At 39.6% G+C, this 14,309-nt stretch overlaps 1 protein-coding gene across 3 annotated transcripts in view; it reads left to right on the forward strand.

Annotated features, from left to right (window-relative positions):
- bcar3 (BCAR3 adaptor protein, NSP family member) overlaps positions 1-14,309 on the forward strand; it is an 82,114-nt gene that overhangs the window by 15,938 nt on the left and 51,867 nt on the right. For 2 of the 3 annotated variants that reach the window (XM_084355397.1, XM_084355399.1), the window contains one exon: positions 1,149-1,263. In XM_084355397.1, the coding sequence (XP_084211523.1) occupies positions 1,149-1,263 (115 nt within the window). Of the gene's footprint in view, positions 1-950; positions 970-1,148; positions 1,264-14,309 lie in introns of those variants that run through there. The other variant, XM_084355400.1, reaches the window with a different exon arrangement.

Below are 14,309 nucleotides of genomic sequence, written 5' to 3' on the forward strand. Positions count from 1 at the left end.
AGGATTTTGTAACTTGAAAGGTTCAACATCACTACTCGTTTTTGATTGGCAGGCTAGTGTCCTTTCAGTGGAATATTGTGACACCTCACATATGTTCCTAGTAAAGACCTTAACCTTTTGCACCTGAGCCACACATTTTCTCTCAAAAATTATACCCTTTCTTCTCAGTACCATAAATTCAGTCAGTGCGGAATGCACAGAAGTCATTCACATACTGCTACACCTCTCATCCTATTCTTGATGTTGTTGGTTGAAGTGAGAGTCAACCAGCAACAGAGTCAGCCATCAGAAACAACGAGTTGGCAGACACAGAGGCAGAACAGCTACGGTTGAAGGTATCAGCTGCTCTTGCTAATGCAGTAGAAGTGTGAAGCCTGGGTCAAGGAGCTAGGTGTTGTTTTTAATCCTGAGATACAGTACTGCAGGTGTCACCTAAAAGCATATAAACAAGCTATAAAGACCCTACAACATAGTTTCTTTAACTGAATCAATAAACCTAACTTTTTAAGTTTTAAATCTATATTAAACTTACAACAAGGAACTTTTAACTAGTTATTATTTTTTTATGTTGGACTGCTGAGGAATAATTAGATGAATGATGAGTCTCACAGCATCATATTACAGTTATTAATCTTACGTAGCCACAAACGGAAACATTGCCTCATCGCTGTGCATCCTGTAAACAACTGTGTTAAAAAGGATTCAAAATATGTTGCTTCTTTCTTCTACTGATTTTCAAAACTAATGCACACGCAAGCCAGATCAAGATCTTTATGACACAGGGCAGTGGTGCTAATACAGCTTTTGTCCACAGGGGCCGCCAGAATCAACAACAAATGGAAGTTCCTTGTGCTGCTTTAAGAATTTTGCATAAGCCAGAAGGATAAAATGTACCCTACAGGAAATCTACAATGGGACAGATAATAGGATGAGGGGGTGGTTGTCATTTTCACCACATCTGAAATTCAGGTCTTAACCAACTCCTTAGAAAAATATCTCTTTTGTTTAAAAAATGTATAACTTTTTTCACAAGCCATTTCTTTAATTGTCTGATGTGTTAAACTATTTATCAGATAAGTTGACGTTATTTACAGAATACCACCACTTCACACAGAATAACTTCATGTTTGTATTTTAATGTTTTCCAGGACCTGCTTCACCTCTCAGAGTATGACCTCTTGGAGCTCGGAGTCCACAATCACCTTCACCGCCTGCACCTTCTCACTTCTCTATGCCTCCTCCAGGAGCGAGAGAGGAGGAGAGGTACTCTAACACACACAGAGTTTACCAAACATTATGTTTCCTTATCTGTTCCATCAGCTTGTTGATTCTGGCTCCATGTTTCAGTCTCCAAGTTTGCATGTCTCTGGCTCTCTCCCTGTGTTGTAGACAGAAAGACAAAGACAGATAGCATTAGTGTCATGTAAAGACATGCTTATGCCTGGGGGGTCTGCCGGTGGGGAGGGGGTTGTCTGGTGGAGGACAATACTGTGTCACACACATACACACATGTGCACCCAGACACACACACACACACAAACATGAACACTTCCAAAGCTGTCAGTAAATAAGGAGAAGAGTGCTGAGGTCTGCAGTCCTGCTGGGTTTAATCACTTCTAGAAGTGCGTGTATGCATACATGGATGTGTGTGCAGGTCTATGTGTGTGCACGACGGACTGCTTTGTTTGCCTAGTTTCCCATGCATTATACTGTGAAATCTAACTGTTGTCTTGGTGACTGAGTCCTGCACGAGTCAAATTAAGTGAGGAAATTATTTTAGGAAATTGTTTTTACATTATCAAAGAAGAAATATTTCTATATTTCTAGAAATACACTAGGAAAAGAAGTGATGTGTTTGCACAGGCAAAATATGCAGTTTAAAACCTAAACAATGCATCACACTCACTTTAATCCATAGTGTGGATGTAGTTCTCTGGCTAACTAGAATTTTTTCAGAAGCCAGATTTTTGAAGGTGTTAAAGTAAGTAAGGACTATAAAGACATAGTCTCTTAGTTTGCTTGCCCATATGGAATGGAGTTTATTAAAAGAAACAACAAATCACCAAAAGGGAGATCAACAGTGAATATAAAAAACATTATGGTTCTGTGTTTAACAGAAGTTAAGTTTTGCACAAATTCAGTTTTGTTACTAGCCATGTCCTCTAAATGTAAATGTGTAAATAATGATAAAATGTTGGAAGTGTCAGGAATCAGATGAGAATGATCTATTTAAAATGTTTTTTCTCATAAACATGCAGCACATACTGTATACAGTAGTAGATCAAAAGCCTGGAGATGGAAATCAACACTATTTGTCAGTGATTGTTGTAGAGGATGTTAAAACTAACTTACAAGTAATTGTTGGAGAGCTACCGTTGTATCACTTTTATAGGCTTTGTCCTCTCTTCCTCCCTCACAATAAAACTAAAATGCCATGTTTTACTATAGTGTCAGATTTACTAGACGGATCATGCTGCACTTAATCATAGACCTAGCTAAAATATAATTCTTCTGAGTGCTGTATCGTAGGCAACTGGATGTGTTTGAGTTTCTTGAAGACGTTTCACCTCTCATCCAAGAGGCTTCTTCAGTTCTAACTAACTGGAGGGGAGTTGCAGGCTTTTAAACTCTGTGCGGGAGTGTCCTTACAGAGTCGTTGAGGACATGTGTGAGTTCTGAGTTGTTTCAGAGTTGTTAGGGCCACTTGTGGGTCAATGACTTGACCAGCCTTCATGTGGGTTGCTAGGGCTAGGTGAGCCCAGGTGTGAATGGTTGTTAAGCTGTCTGGGGAGGGAACTCAGTACAGCATTGTAGGTGGGTGATAAGTAATGTCGTAGGCCACCTCCTCTGTTCAAAGACGGTCGTTCCAGTTTGACTTAGATGGATTCTTTGAGAGGTGAAACGTCTTCAAGAAACTGAAACACATCCATTTTCCTACGAGACAGCACTTAGAATTACCATGACCTGGATGACTGAGAACCTTCATCAACATGTAAAATATTAACCATTTCCACAAAGCTGCTAGACTCAAGAACAACAACACCAAAATACAAGACGCAACATCAGTGCACATCAGTCAAACAAGCCATTTGACTGAGAACTGACTTCTGACTGATGACTGACTTCTTTCACGATGAAAATATGAATGGAGTGGGCTTCTGGTAAAAAAAAATGTGTGAGCCAATGCATTACACTGAACTGACATTTCTTCTTCTTCATATAAAGTTTTTCTTCTTTTTAGATCATTTTCAACAATTCACGAATTCTTGAGTTCTGATTGTCTCTATGCTAATTCCTCGCTGGCCTTGTGTAGCATTTACATCAAGGGCCGACATCCAAACATCTGTGGACTTACTCACTGAATTAACTAAGGTAAAAAGACATATAAGAAAACAAAAATGAAAACTTGTATGTCAGTAACATGTGAACGGTGACAAGAATTCATCCTCTGACAACCATGAATGTATGTACCAGATTTCAGGAAAGCCCTCTCATCTGATAGTTTACAAAATGAGAAAAATAATTGACTAACTACTACAGCTATTTGATTAATCGGTTTGGCAATTTTTGGAAAAAACAAACAAAAAAAAATTGAATTACATAACAATTGCAATTTTATGATTCAAGTTCATTAAATGTGAAAAAATATGTTTTTTTCCCCTATGACGGTAAACTGAATATCTTTGTACAGTGAACAAAACAAGACATTTCAGGACGTCATCTTGGCTTTGGGAAACATTGATTGACGTTTTTCACCATTATCTAACATTTTATTGACCAATTGTTCAATTGAGAAAATGATCAACAGATTTATTGACAATGTAAACAATTTTTAGTAGCCCTATAGCTAATGTATGAAGAAGTCAAATTACTAATCAAAGCATTGAAAGTAAAACAAACCTAAATTTGATTAACAGAACAAACAAAAATATAGAGATACCACTTTTAATGACAATTAGTCTGCTAATGACTGATGTAACTGATGATCATGACATGACATGACCATAGACATATACAAAACAGGAGATGAGAACGTCACAGATTACCCCTTTAAAAGCACAAATCTTCACATTCCTGAGATCACAGTGTTACTGCTCGTGGAGCCCCGATGTGCAGGTTGAGGACCGTTGCTGAGGTGAAACAGCCTCTAGTTGAAATCACTCAGTCACCAACTACTGTGGTATTATCTGTCTGCCTGGCAGCCTGCCACCCCTATCATTACCACAAAGGCCAGATTTGTCCACCTAATGGTATCCTTCACACACACACATGCACACAGCAGCCAAAGACACATGCAGCAGCCTCCAAAAATGCTAACTCAACATTTGACCCAGATAAGAGCATTCTGGGGAGAGCACCTTCAGGATGAAACACATGCATACTTACACAGTGCATCCAGGCACATTTTCATTTTATCATATTGCTGTTTTTTGGCTACAGTATATGATTACGTGGCTGGAATAACAATCTATGATCTATGTGTGTGTGTGTGTGTGTGTGCGCGCGCCAGGTACTTTCCTCGTTGGCAGGAGAGAAGTAAAGTATCTCCAATTAGAACAATTAGAGGGTGAAATCAGAAGCATCAGTAAAACACACGTGCATGCTCATATTTCACATATTTGCGGCATTTTGGTTTCAGGTGTTTATGTTTGGTTACAGTTGTTGCTGTAGTGCCGAGGCTGTGGATACCTGGGTTGTCAAGTTTCTCCAAATCCATGATTTGATTAAATTTTGTATTGAAACTTTTTTGTTATTCCATTGTAAGGCTATTGTATCTGGATTTATAAAGATGGACATTTTCAAATTCATCTATCATCTATTCATTTATCCTGGTGACTTTTATAGCAAAACTCTGTTCTCAAACAAATTAATAAAGGTAATGCTGTAATGCAGCCTTTAAAACCAGGACAGGACAACACGCATGCCATATCATGATATAATGATATCCAAAATCTAAGACTAAGTCTCATATAACATAAAGTATATAATGCCCAGCCCCAACCCAAAATGATCTCTGAAAAAGAAAACAAATCCGACACTTTGGGTGCTTGAGGAATCACCTCCAGTACCAGTCAGTTAAATGCCTTCGTGCACGCAGGAAAGTGTCTGGATTGGAAGTGCAGATGCAGGATACTGGTAAGCAAGCTGTGTCATCTCTGAAGTATTGTTTTTTTTTTTAAATATCTTTGTCTGTGTGCAAGTAGGTTGGTTGGAGAGAAGAAAACACACTGGGAGAATCACCAATCCTGCTTTTGATTTTGATGATTGAAATTGGAAGCTCATTTTGATCAATTTTCATTTTAAAATGAAAATGTTTACACCCCTAGTTGATAATTATTATGTTTAAAAAATGGACTGCAACCTCAGCTGTATTGTGGTTTGTAATCTTATGTTTATTAGCATTGATGTTATTACCACATTTATTACCACTGATGCTGTTTGCTGCAAGTTCACTCCGTTACCGATGCCCACAGGGGACACACGGGAGCACACATAAGCACAGTTGGAATCAATAATAGTTTAATTTCACTCAAGTATATTAATGGATGATTCCTACTAGCACTGTCATTTACAACTGCTAAGTAAATTAGATTGTTGTAGTCATTTGAAAGCAGCAGAGCAGGCTGTGCTTTCCTCTTGCAACCTCTAATTTAGGTCATGTGCTGTACACTTTCAAAGCCATGCACAATAACACACACATCATCTGGCAAGGATAGTTTAATTTAATCAAGCCTGGTGCTTTAAAAAAACAACAACCATCAGTTCATTCTGCATCCATTCATTCATACACTCAACTTGCCCTGCTGAACTAAAGTCTTCCAGCTGTTTCTCCTACATTTAGATCTGTTCTGTCCCTTCCTGAACTATATGAGTTGAGGAAGTCAGTAATGTGAATACCAGAACACACACAGACAACATACTGTTCTACAATGCCATGCTAAACATGGATTGACACAAGTTTTACATTGTATGTGTGGGTATATGAGAGCGGGAGAGACTCAACAGGTGTTCGCGGGACAGTTTTGTTTGCTTGTTTGTTTCCACAGGCGACAGTGATGTTGCCATGGTGACGGAATACTTACAGTGGTCAGTTGGGAGTTACTTTGTGGACCAAATATAGAACTTTCAAACTGACAATTACACACATTCATAGCTGTCAACTGGCTTGAACTGTCAGCCAGTGTCTCAGTGTTTATGACAGCAGACGTTGCAGAAGGAGGGTGGAGATTCATTCATTTATTCACTTATTTACCGGCCCCAACGCGCTTTGATCCAGTTCAGATTTCATTGTTTTTTTCGAGGTCTGGGATCTTGTTATCTGAGAGTTTTTAAAGCTGAACTATATTTTGTGACAAAGAGATGTAGAGAGAACTTAATTGTTGTGAGATCTATCTCAGTGTCCAGGAAATGAAAAATAACACTCACAAACTGAATCAAAGCACAAAATGCACTGCAACTTAAAACTTAGAGGAGGAAGCTGTGTTTTTAAATAGAAGGTAAGACATTGTGCACAAAGTGTTCTGCTGCTTTGTGAAGCGAGGGCCAAAATCAAATTACATCAAATACAATTTTTTGCTGTGTCAGCTTTTTCCCCTCACTGTGATCAATAACTCAAAAATGCCCTGTAGCAGCTCTGTTCAGATGGATCACAATTCATGTCGAATTGACAACCACCATAAAAACATTAAAAAAATCATTGGTTTCTATTTACCTCATTATGCAGAGATTTTCACAACCTTTACATGTTAGATAATTTATGTTGCATCCTACCAAGAAGTACAGGCTGAACCAGGATCATCTCTCTTGTGAAGGTGATAGACTAATCAACATGACCTGAAGTTAATGCTAAGTGTACTGTAAACATGTTCCTCTGTCAGTAACACCAGCTGTGCAGTCAACTCTTATCTCTTGTTTGTCAAAACAGGGAAGATCCAGTTCCTGGAATTTTGCTCATTTAAGATAGGAACGTCTAAAAAACAGAAATACCAAAAGAAAACATTTGCAGTGAGAAGTATCTGCTGCATGGTAACACATCACTGCTGTCAGTCAACTACACTCATTTACCAGTTTGTTGGGTACACCTACAGTAATTACAATAGTCCTGCAACAAATCCTACGGACCGTTAAAACAAAAACAAACTGTTAAAACAACAAATCAATCTAAATGATAAATGACAAAAGGGATCATGCCCTTCTTAAATGATGCATCTGATTATCTGGAGCGAACATTAAGAGAACATTGTCACTGTTGTCCAAAATGCTTTTGATCATTTAAAAAACGATTAAAATTCAAATGTTTTTTGATGTGCTTCTACTATGGTTAAAGTTTGATTAGGTTTAGGCTAGAGCCAGACAGATACTGGATTTTCTGGGGCCAATGCCGATACTAGTGTTAGGGGAATAAATTGTCAGTATATATATATATCGGCTGATATTCATATTCATAAGCATATATGTGGTTATCAAACAAAGATAAGTAATGGAGGCTGCATATTTGTAGTTTAACAATAAACCTTGCTGGGAATTGGTCGCTGTAGTGCACAAAAAACACTAAGATGAAGGAATAGTTATAGTCATGCTTTAAAGAAACCAACACTGAATGTTGGCAGGAAGGGTGATGCAAACAACTGTCTTCCATGCCAACATCATGTGTTTTATACCACCTGCGAACCACCTTCTGAAGAGGCTTTGTGTCAATAACAACATCAAGTTACTTCGGCCATTGCTTCTGAGAGACAACAGTCATCATTCTTACTAGTGCTGGGCAGTATGACCAAAAATGTATATCACGGTATTTTTCAAAATTCTAACGGTTTCACGGTATATGACGGTATTTTTTTTTTCATGTATAATCAGGTGTTCACAGCATTTTCTACTGGTTGAGAGAGGAATTACTGCAGTAGACTGACTTAGGATGGTCTATTTTACTGTCATGATGAGTGAATATTGTAGAATAATTCCACACTTGTAGTAATGCAGGTTTGCATGGCCCCAGAAAATGATGCTGTTTACAAAGAAGAGCCACTCATGATTCTAATGAAGTGAGGAATCAGAATGCAAAGACAACTGCAGTCAAAATATAGAACTTTTACTGTGCAAATTTCACAAACATCTTTTATAAAACCAATACAAAAAGTAGTGCAACTTGCAATAATTATACTTTTGCTTCAAGTTCAAGCCCAGGTACATTACACAGTATTCAAGTAAATCTAAAAAGGAAATCTAAAACAAGTGTGACTTAGTGAAGAGGCCGCGGCTCCAAAGGAGGCGTGACGGTACACGTCATGATGATGACGTATGTGTTTTTTCAAGGTGTTTCCCCGGTGTCCTCCTGTTAATCTAAACATGTACCTGCTGACTGTTTATAATCATATGGATGCTGTTATAATGTGCTGTGATTGGGATCCTGACCCACCAAACACCCTGGAAAATGACAAAGTTACATTTTTCTCTTAATTACATAATTAGTCTACATAATCGCCATCAGTAAACGGGACACTGTCTGACTCTTTCACTCGCGGAGAGGGAGGCTGTTTATGGGGTAAAGATAACTGAAGTCTCGGTCGGGAGAGCTGGCCATTGTGGTGATTTTTTTTACCGCGACAAACAGTTGGTGAGTTAAAGTTTTTGCCGGGGACAGACGCTGTTTTTCGGGCAGAAATAGTCGGTCGGACAGACACTTCTCCACGCATATCTGCGGTATTTTTTTCCTCATATAAGTTACCAAAGACAGGACCAGTTTCTATGTTACTGTTGTTTGGTCATGTAACGTTGCTTTGTGGGACATTTATCTATATTTTGTTGAGTGAAGGACCTGTTTAGTTATCAGACAGTGAACACTCGTTCGGTTCGCCAATACTGCGCCTCTGATACTACCTCCGGAGGCGCAGCGAAATTTCACCCCTCGCCGCATCTGAGACTTTCACAGAAAGGAGGATGCGGAGAATTGGCGCAGGATCCCCGCATACAAACGGCAGTGTGAATGGGGCTAATGTCTATACAATCCATCTTCACCGTAAGGTAACACCAGAGCACTACTGTTTAGCCTCACCACGCAGTCGCACCATGCGTGTTTACAAGCGCAACATTGAAAAGGGTCCGCTCTGAAACAGTGTCGCGTGGCGCAGCGTAGCGTTCCGGACGTTGTGTAATCAAATACACCGGTATGGGGGTACATTAAAAATTCATATCATAACGAAAAAATATACACCGGTATTCGGTGTGAACCGGTATACCGCCCAGCACTAATTCTTACTGCCACTGGAGGTCTTGTCAGATAAATCTAAATAAATGTTTTAGGCTTTAGAACAAATGACCAATGCTTTTACTTTGTCTGGTGAGGACAAGCAAGAAAATTGTGTTCTTAGATACATTTGGTACAAAATAATACACCATGAATAAATGGGATCATTTACAAGTAGTATTGTATGCCTCCTTATAGATTACGACAAGAGAACCACCCTGGAATTTATATTACTTTATAATCGCTTTAGGCAGCTGCATGTTGCAACCTTTAGAGATTCATTTTACAAAGAAGCTGCCATGAATCATAAGTGATGATTTAAATAACTGACAAAAATCCTTCTGAACAACTGGTGACATTGATGTTCCACAGAAACCGTGATCACATGAGTCAACAAAATTACTAGATTTCATTCTACCTAAACAACAGATTGACACCAAGACCCTGAGGCTGCAACCAGAGGAATGAGGAGTGGCCTTAAACATTGAACTGTTAACACCTCTCTGATCAGAAAAACTCACACATAGGAGCATGTGTATAGATACTGATCCATAAGAGAAAAGGGGAGTGAAGGAACAGAACAGAGGGGAGGAAAGAGGGAGATGAGGAGATGATGGAATGAGGGGGAGAGAAGAGGGAGAAAGGAGGAGGAAAGGTTGAAATTGGGAAGAGAATGTGCCTTGCACAGTTCATATCTTCCCACTGAGGTGTTACAGAAATACCAGAGTACTCTACACGCGAAGGAACCAAAATGAAGGAAAAAAGCTCAGAATGTTTGCTAATCCTAACTGTAATAAACTAGTAATACTCAAAACCAGTTATGTGCAGGTGTCATCTCCTGTAGGTGAGGAAGCCAAACCCATTTATTTAATGGTCTGAGAAACTCTGGTGCCCTGAGGTGTATTGGTGGTCAGTGTTCAGAAATGAGTGACTCAGTGAGGCATTGTGCCAACACACTGTGCTGCCTGTGTACCAGTGTGCTCCAGCAGGGCTTGGCCTGAAGACTCACATTAACGGGAAGTGCCTGAAATGGCTATAATAGTGGTATAATTGTGGTAAAGTAAGTGCTTTGATTTGCGGAGTTCTCTCAAGTTTAAGATTAAGACTTGATATCGTAGGCTTCCTGTGCTGCACAATTATGTACACAGAATGACAATTGTAAAAACAATGCGTTAAATGCTCAGTGAAGGAACTGCTATCGTACATAACATCAGGGCATTCTTCTCTGCCTTTTCTAAATTATTTTTTGTATGTAAGGACACTCCATAATGTATTATCACCACAACAAAAGAACACTAGGACAGAGGACAAAGCAGTCTTTCTCCAGCTGAAACTACATCAGATAATGAGCTTTACCAGAACATATGATTAGCTCTGTGTGAGAACAATGTGTCTTGTCCAAACAGAACTACGTTCTATGGTGCTAACACCGCTTGAATCAGATCATTTGAAAGTGAGGATGTGCCTCTGTGCTTGCTTTCATGAAAGGTTTGTTATTCTGTAAACAAACTTCCTGAATCTGAAATCTTATCTTCAGTTTAGAATGATATTTAGGATTGTTGGTATGATAGAAGCTTGTTTCCAAACTGCATCTAGGAAAAATCCTATCTCAGGATAGGAATGTAGCTCTTACAGTACCTTACTAACTGAAGAATTTCCTAAGTTAGTGAACCTCAGTTAGGGTGGCATAGACACTGTCCTAAATTCTAAAGAACTGCCAAAAATAGCAGAAATAATGCTAAAGTGATGCTTTAATTTTACAATTGTACACTTCTAAGTTTGATGCTGTAGTTGCCTCTAGCATCACTTCTTGAACGCACCATTAGTGTAGTAGTAGGTGTTCGCGGTGGTTGGATGGGTCATTCACTGAACTTTCCTTCTGTAGATAGAGGTAACTAAGTTATACCTAAATTATGTTATTGTACATAAATAACTTAAAGCTCTAGTTATAATTCCTTAAGTCAAGATGCAGGGTCTGAGATAGGATAGGAAACTGCTATGAGTTCAGGAACTGCTTCTGTAATAGGAAACTTAGGATAGGACAGTCAATCAGAAATGTTTCTGTAATGACACCCCCTGCTCTGCCCCCCCTGAAACAACGCCTCTCTCCTACCCCTATTTTTTGGGGCCATTTGGGTGATTCAGGAGATGATTACAGATTACGCTCATGACTCACTATATACCTTCCTGGAAATACCACCCACACACACACAAAGATACCAAGAATTTCCACATGCTTTTGTGAAAAGGTACTAAGATTTACTCAGGAAAAAAAAGGAATTTCTGCTGTAGCTTGATATTTTCCCTTCCAAAGGGTCTCTTCACCTTTACTGGTGTCCAGTATAGTTTTGGTGAATGTCCGCGACCTCTTCTGTGCTATATGCTCAATTTTTCCCATCTCAAATGCTCTACTCCAATAATTTTAAGTTGTGGGGAGAGAACTATACCATATTTCACCATAAGAACAATGAGAGAAGGTAAAAAAAAAAAAAAGTGTATGATTTCTGATTATTTTTTCAAATTTCCTGCTATCCCTTACAAATATCTCATATCCTTGAGATTATGATGCCATTTTACTTACCAACATAAATTCATTGCTGTGATCTAGCTACCCTAGAGTACTTCTTAAAATGTATAATATATATATATATCTTTAGATAACTTTTCTGTTACTCCGCAACATCGCTCGAGGTGCACTGTCACATAATTGTCAGTTAAGAATATAAAGTTAAACCTTACACTTGCAGATAATTGAAGGACTTATAACTTAGGTAATGCAAATACCAACATATGTGATGAGATTACTGAATTTAGGAGCAGTAATATGTTACATTATTGCATTAGCAACAAATGTAATCTGATTACATTAATGTGTTAAACCGAACACTGATAACTATAGACCAAATCACCGCAATGTTGCAGCAACATTAAAGGAGCAAAAAGCGAAATCATTTCACCGCTAGGTTTGCTGTTGAGCACTGCCTGTAGACCAAAACAAAGTGTGCCATTAGCCACACCTCCCTCTGCCTCTGCTCGACAATGACAAATGACAATGACAATATTTCCTTCTTAGCAACGACTTTTTAGCAAACCCCCAGCTGGATTGGAGGTTCAGTGATCAAGTTGTTAGAGCTGGTAGAAGCACTGCATAGCTGTGAGTTGCTCCAGTTGCCGATCGCAGCTGACTGCTATCGGCTGATTGGGCTAGAGCCATGGCCGGATCCTGGCTAGTGCTAGCACCGGGAGCTAATGCTAACGTTCCTACTCTTCTCCGTGAGTGAGACCGATGTTTCAGCCTGGTGTGACAGCCCGTGAGCCCCCCAGGTTGTCCGCCAGGCTAAATTTTACAATGCTAATTGAAATGTTAGCTGCCTGTCGGGCTACTCACCAAACACAACCGTAACGCCTGACCCATTGCTGAGGACCGAGCTGGTAACAACTCCAGCTCCGGACATTAACCCATGCTACATACTCATGCAATATAGCGGCAAGTGTGTAAAGTTACTGTAACACAGACAATAAAACAGACATTTGACTTTATGGTGTTACTTGCCTGTCAAGAAGAAGAAGAGCCAGCTCCGAGTCCGACTGTAGCCCCTTTAGCTCTCGTAGCTCCCTCCACCTCGGAAACGCCAGGCCAATGTTAATTCTGGTTTTATCCCTTTCTTTATCGGACAATTTCTTTGCCAATGACCGTTTTTTTTTTTAGTCTGCTCCTGCTCGTCTTCATTGGAAGGTTTTGTTCCGCTGTCTGCCATTGCAGTTCGAAAATGCTGCCGCTGCCGCTGTCACTACTCACTGGCTGTCGCGTTTTATAGGGAGGGAGGAGGCTGAGTTTCACATGAACGCACATGAACGCGCGGCCGGACCGGCTTGTAAACATGAGGCTGGAGATCAACACAGAGAGCGGGTGTGTGACGTCATCCTATACTCCAGATGAAATTACACCTCTCGTTCTCCATGTAGCGATTTTTTAATTCCTTCAGTCTTAAATAATGCATTTCCGCTTATTGCTCCTTTAACAGTTACTTTTGGGTAGAAAACTGGCTGGTGATTAGCATTGTGAAGATATGTGAAATCAGTAAACTTGTTAAATTGTTTCGGCCGTAACTGTAACATTTAAAGATGAATAGTAAAACACGATGGTCCAACCTCTCACAGATGTTTCTACCGTGCTTATTTTATGTGCTCTGCAGCTTTGCTAGCGTCTTTGATATCTACCCAACAGCGCATCTCAGTCTAACTGCCGGTTAGAGGTAAACTCAAGCTGTTATTTTGCTAAGTCTGTGGTCCAACAGGTAAATTATGTCTCCAGTGTAACTTAAGTAAAAAATGTGTTATAATGCGACATGCAAGGGTTTTTCTAACCAGAAGTTAATAAATAAACATTATGATTCAGTCCATAAATAAGGTTCCTTTACCACCATGAGGACATTTTTGACCCGCATGCACTTCAGTGGCTTCTCAATCCTAACAAATGTGGTGTGAATAGCTCAAGATCAAAAGACCTACATGTACATGGCAGAGTATGTCTGTGTGTGTGTGTGTGTGTGTGTGTGTGTGTGTGTGTGTGAGTCCAATATGGGCCATCTGATCATCTCGGCTTTCATAGTGGCAGGATGGGCTCCTTGTATTGTCTAAAAGGAAACACACGCACACTAACAAACACGCACACACGTGCACGTGTCTGGGTGTTATCAACTCTAGACAATACAAAGGAACAGGAGGACAAAGACAGGAGAGAGTGTTGTCCTGAAGGCCAGCCAGCACGAGCACACACACACAAACACGCTCAACATGACCTCATACCTGATGTAATGACACAAGCTGAGCTCTTCTTCTTGTTTCATCTGCTTCACCAGATGAAATTTAACTCTTTTTTAGAACATTCCTTCCATATTTGTTATAAGAACACTGCAAAAAGATGTGAGACTCTGACGCTGAGCTGATTTACGTTTCCGTCAACACTGAGTCAAGTAGTTAAACCTCACAAGTGCACCTTCACATTCATGCTGAGATCAGGCTTTTTTTTGTTTCATCCCAACTCTGCAAATAGCGACATTAG

The sequence above is a fragment of the Pagrus pagrus genome (assembly GCF_965226575.1).
Source record: "Pagrus pagrus genome assembly, chromosome: 6".
Lineage (NCBI taxonomy): Eukaryota > Metazoa > Chordata > Actinopteri > Spariformes > Sparidae > Pagrus > Pagrus pagrus.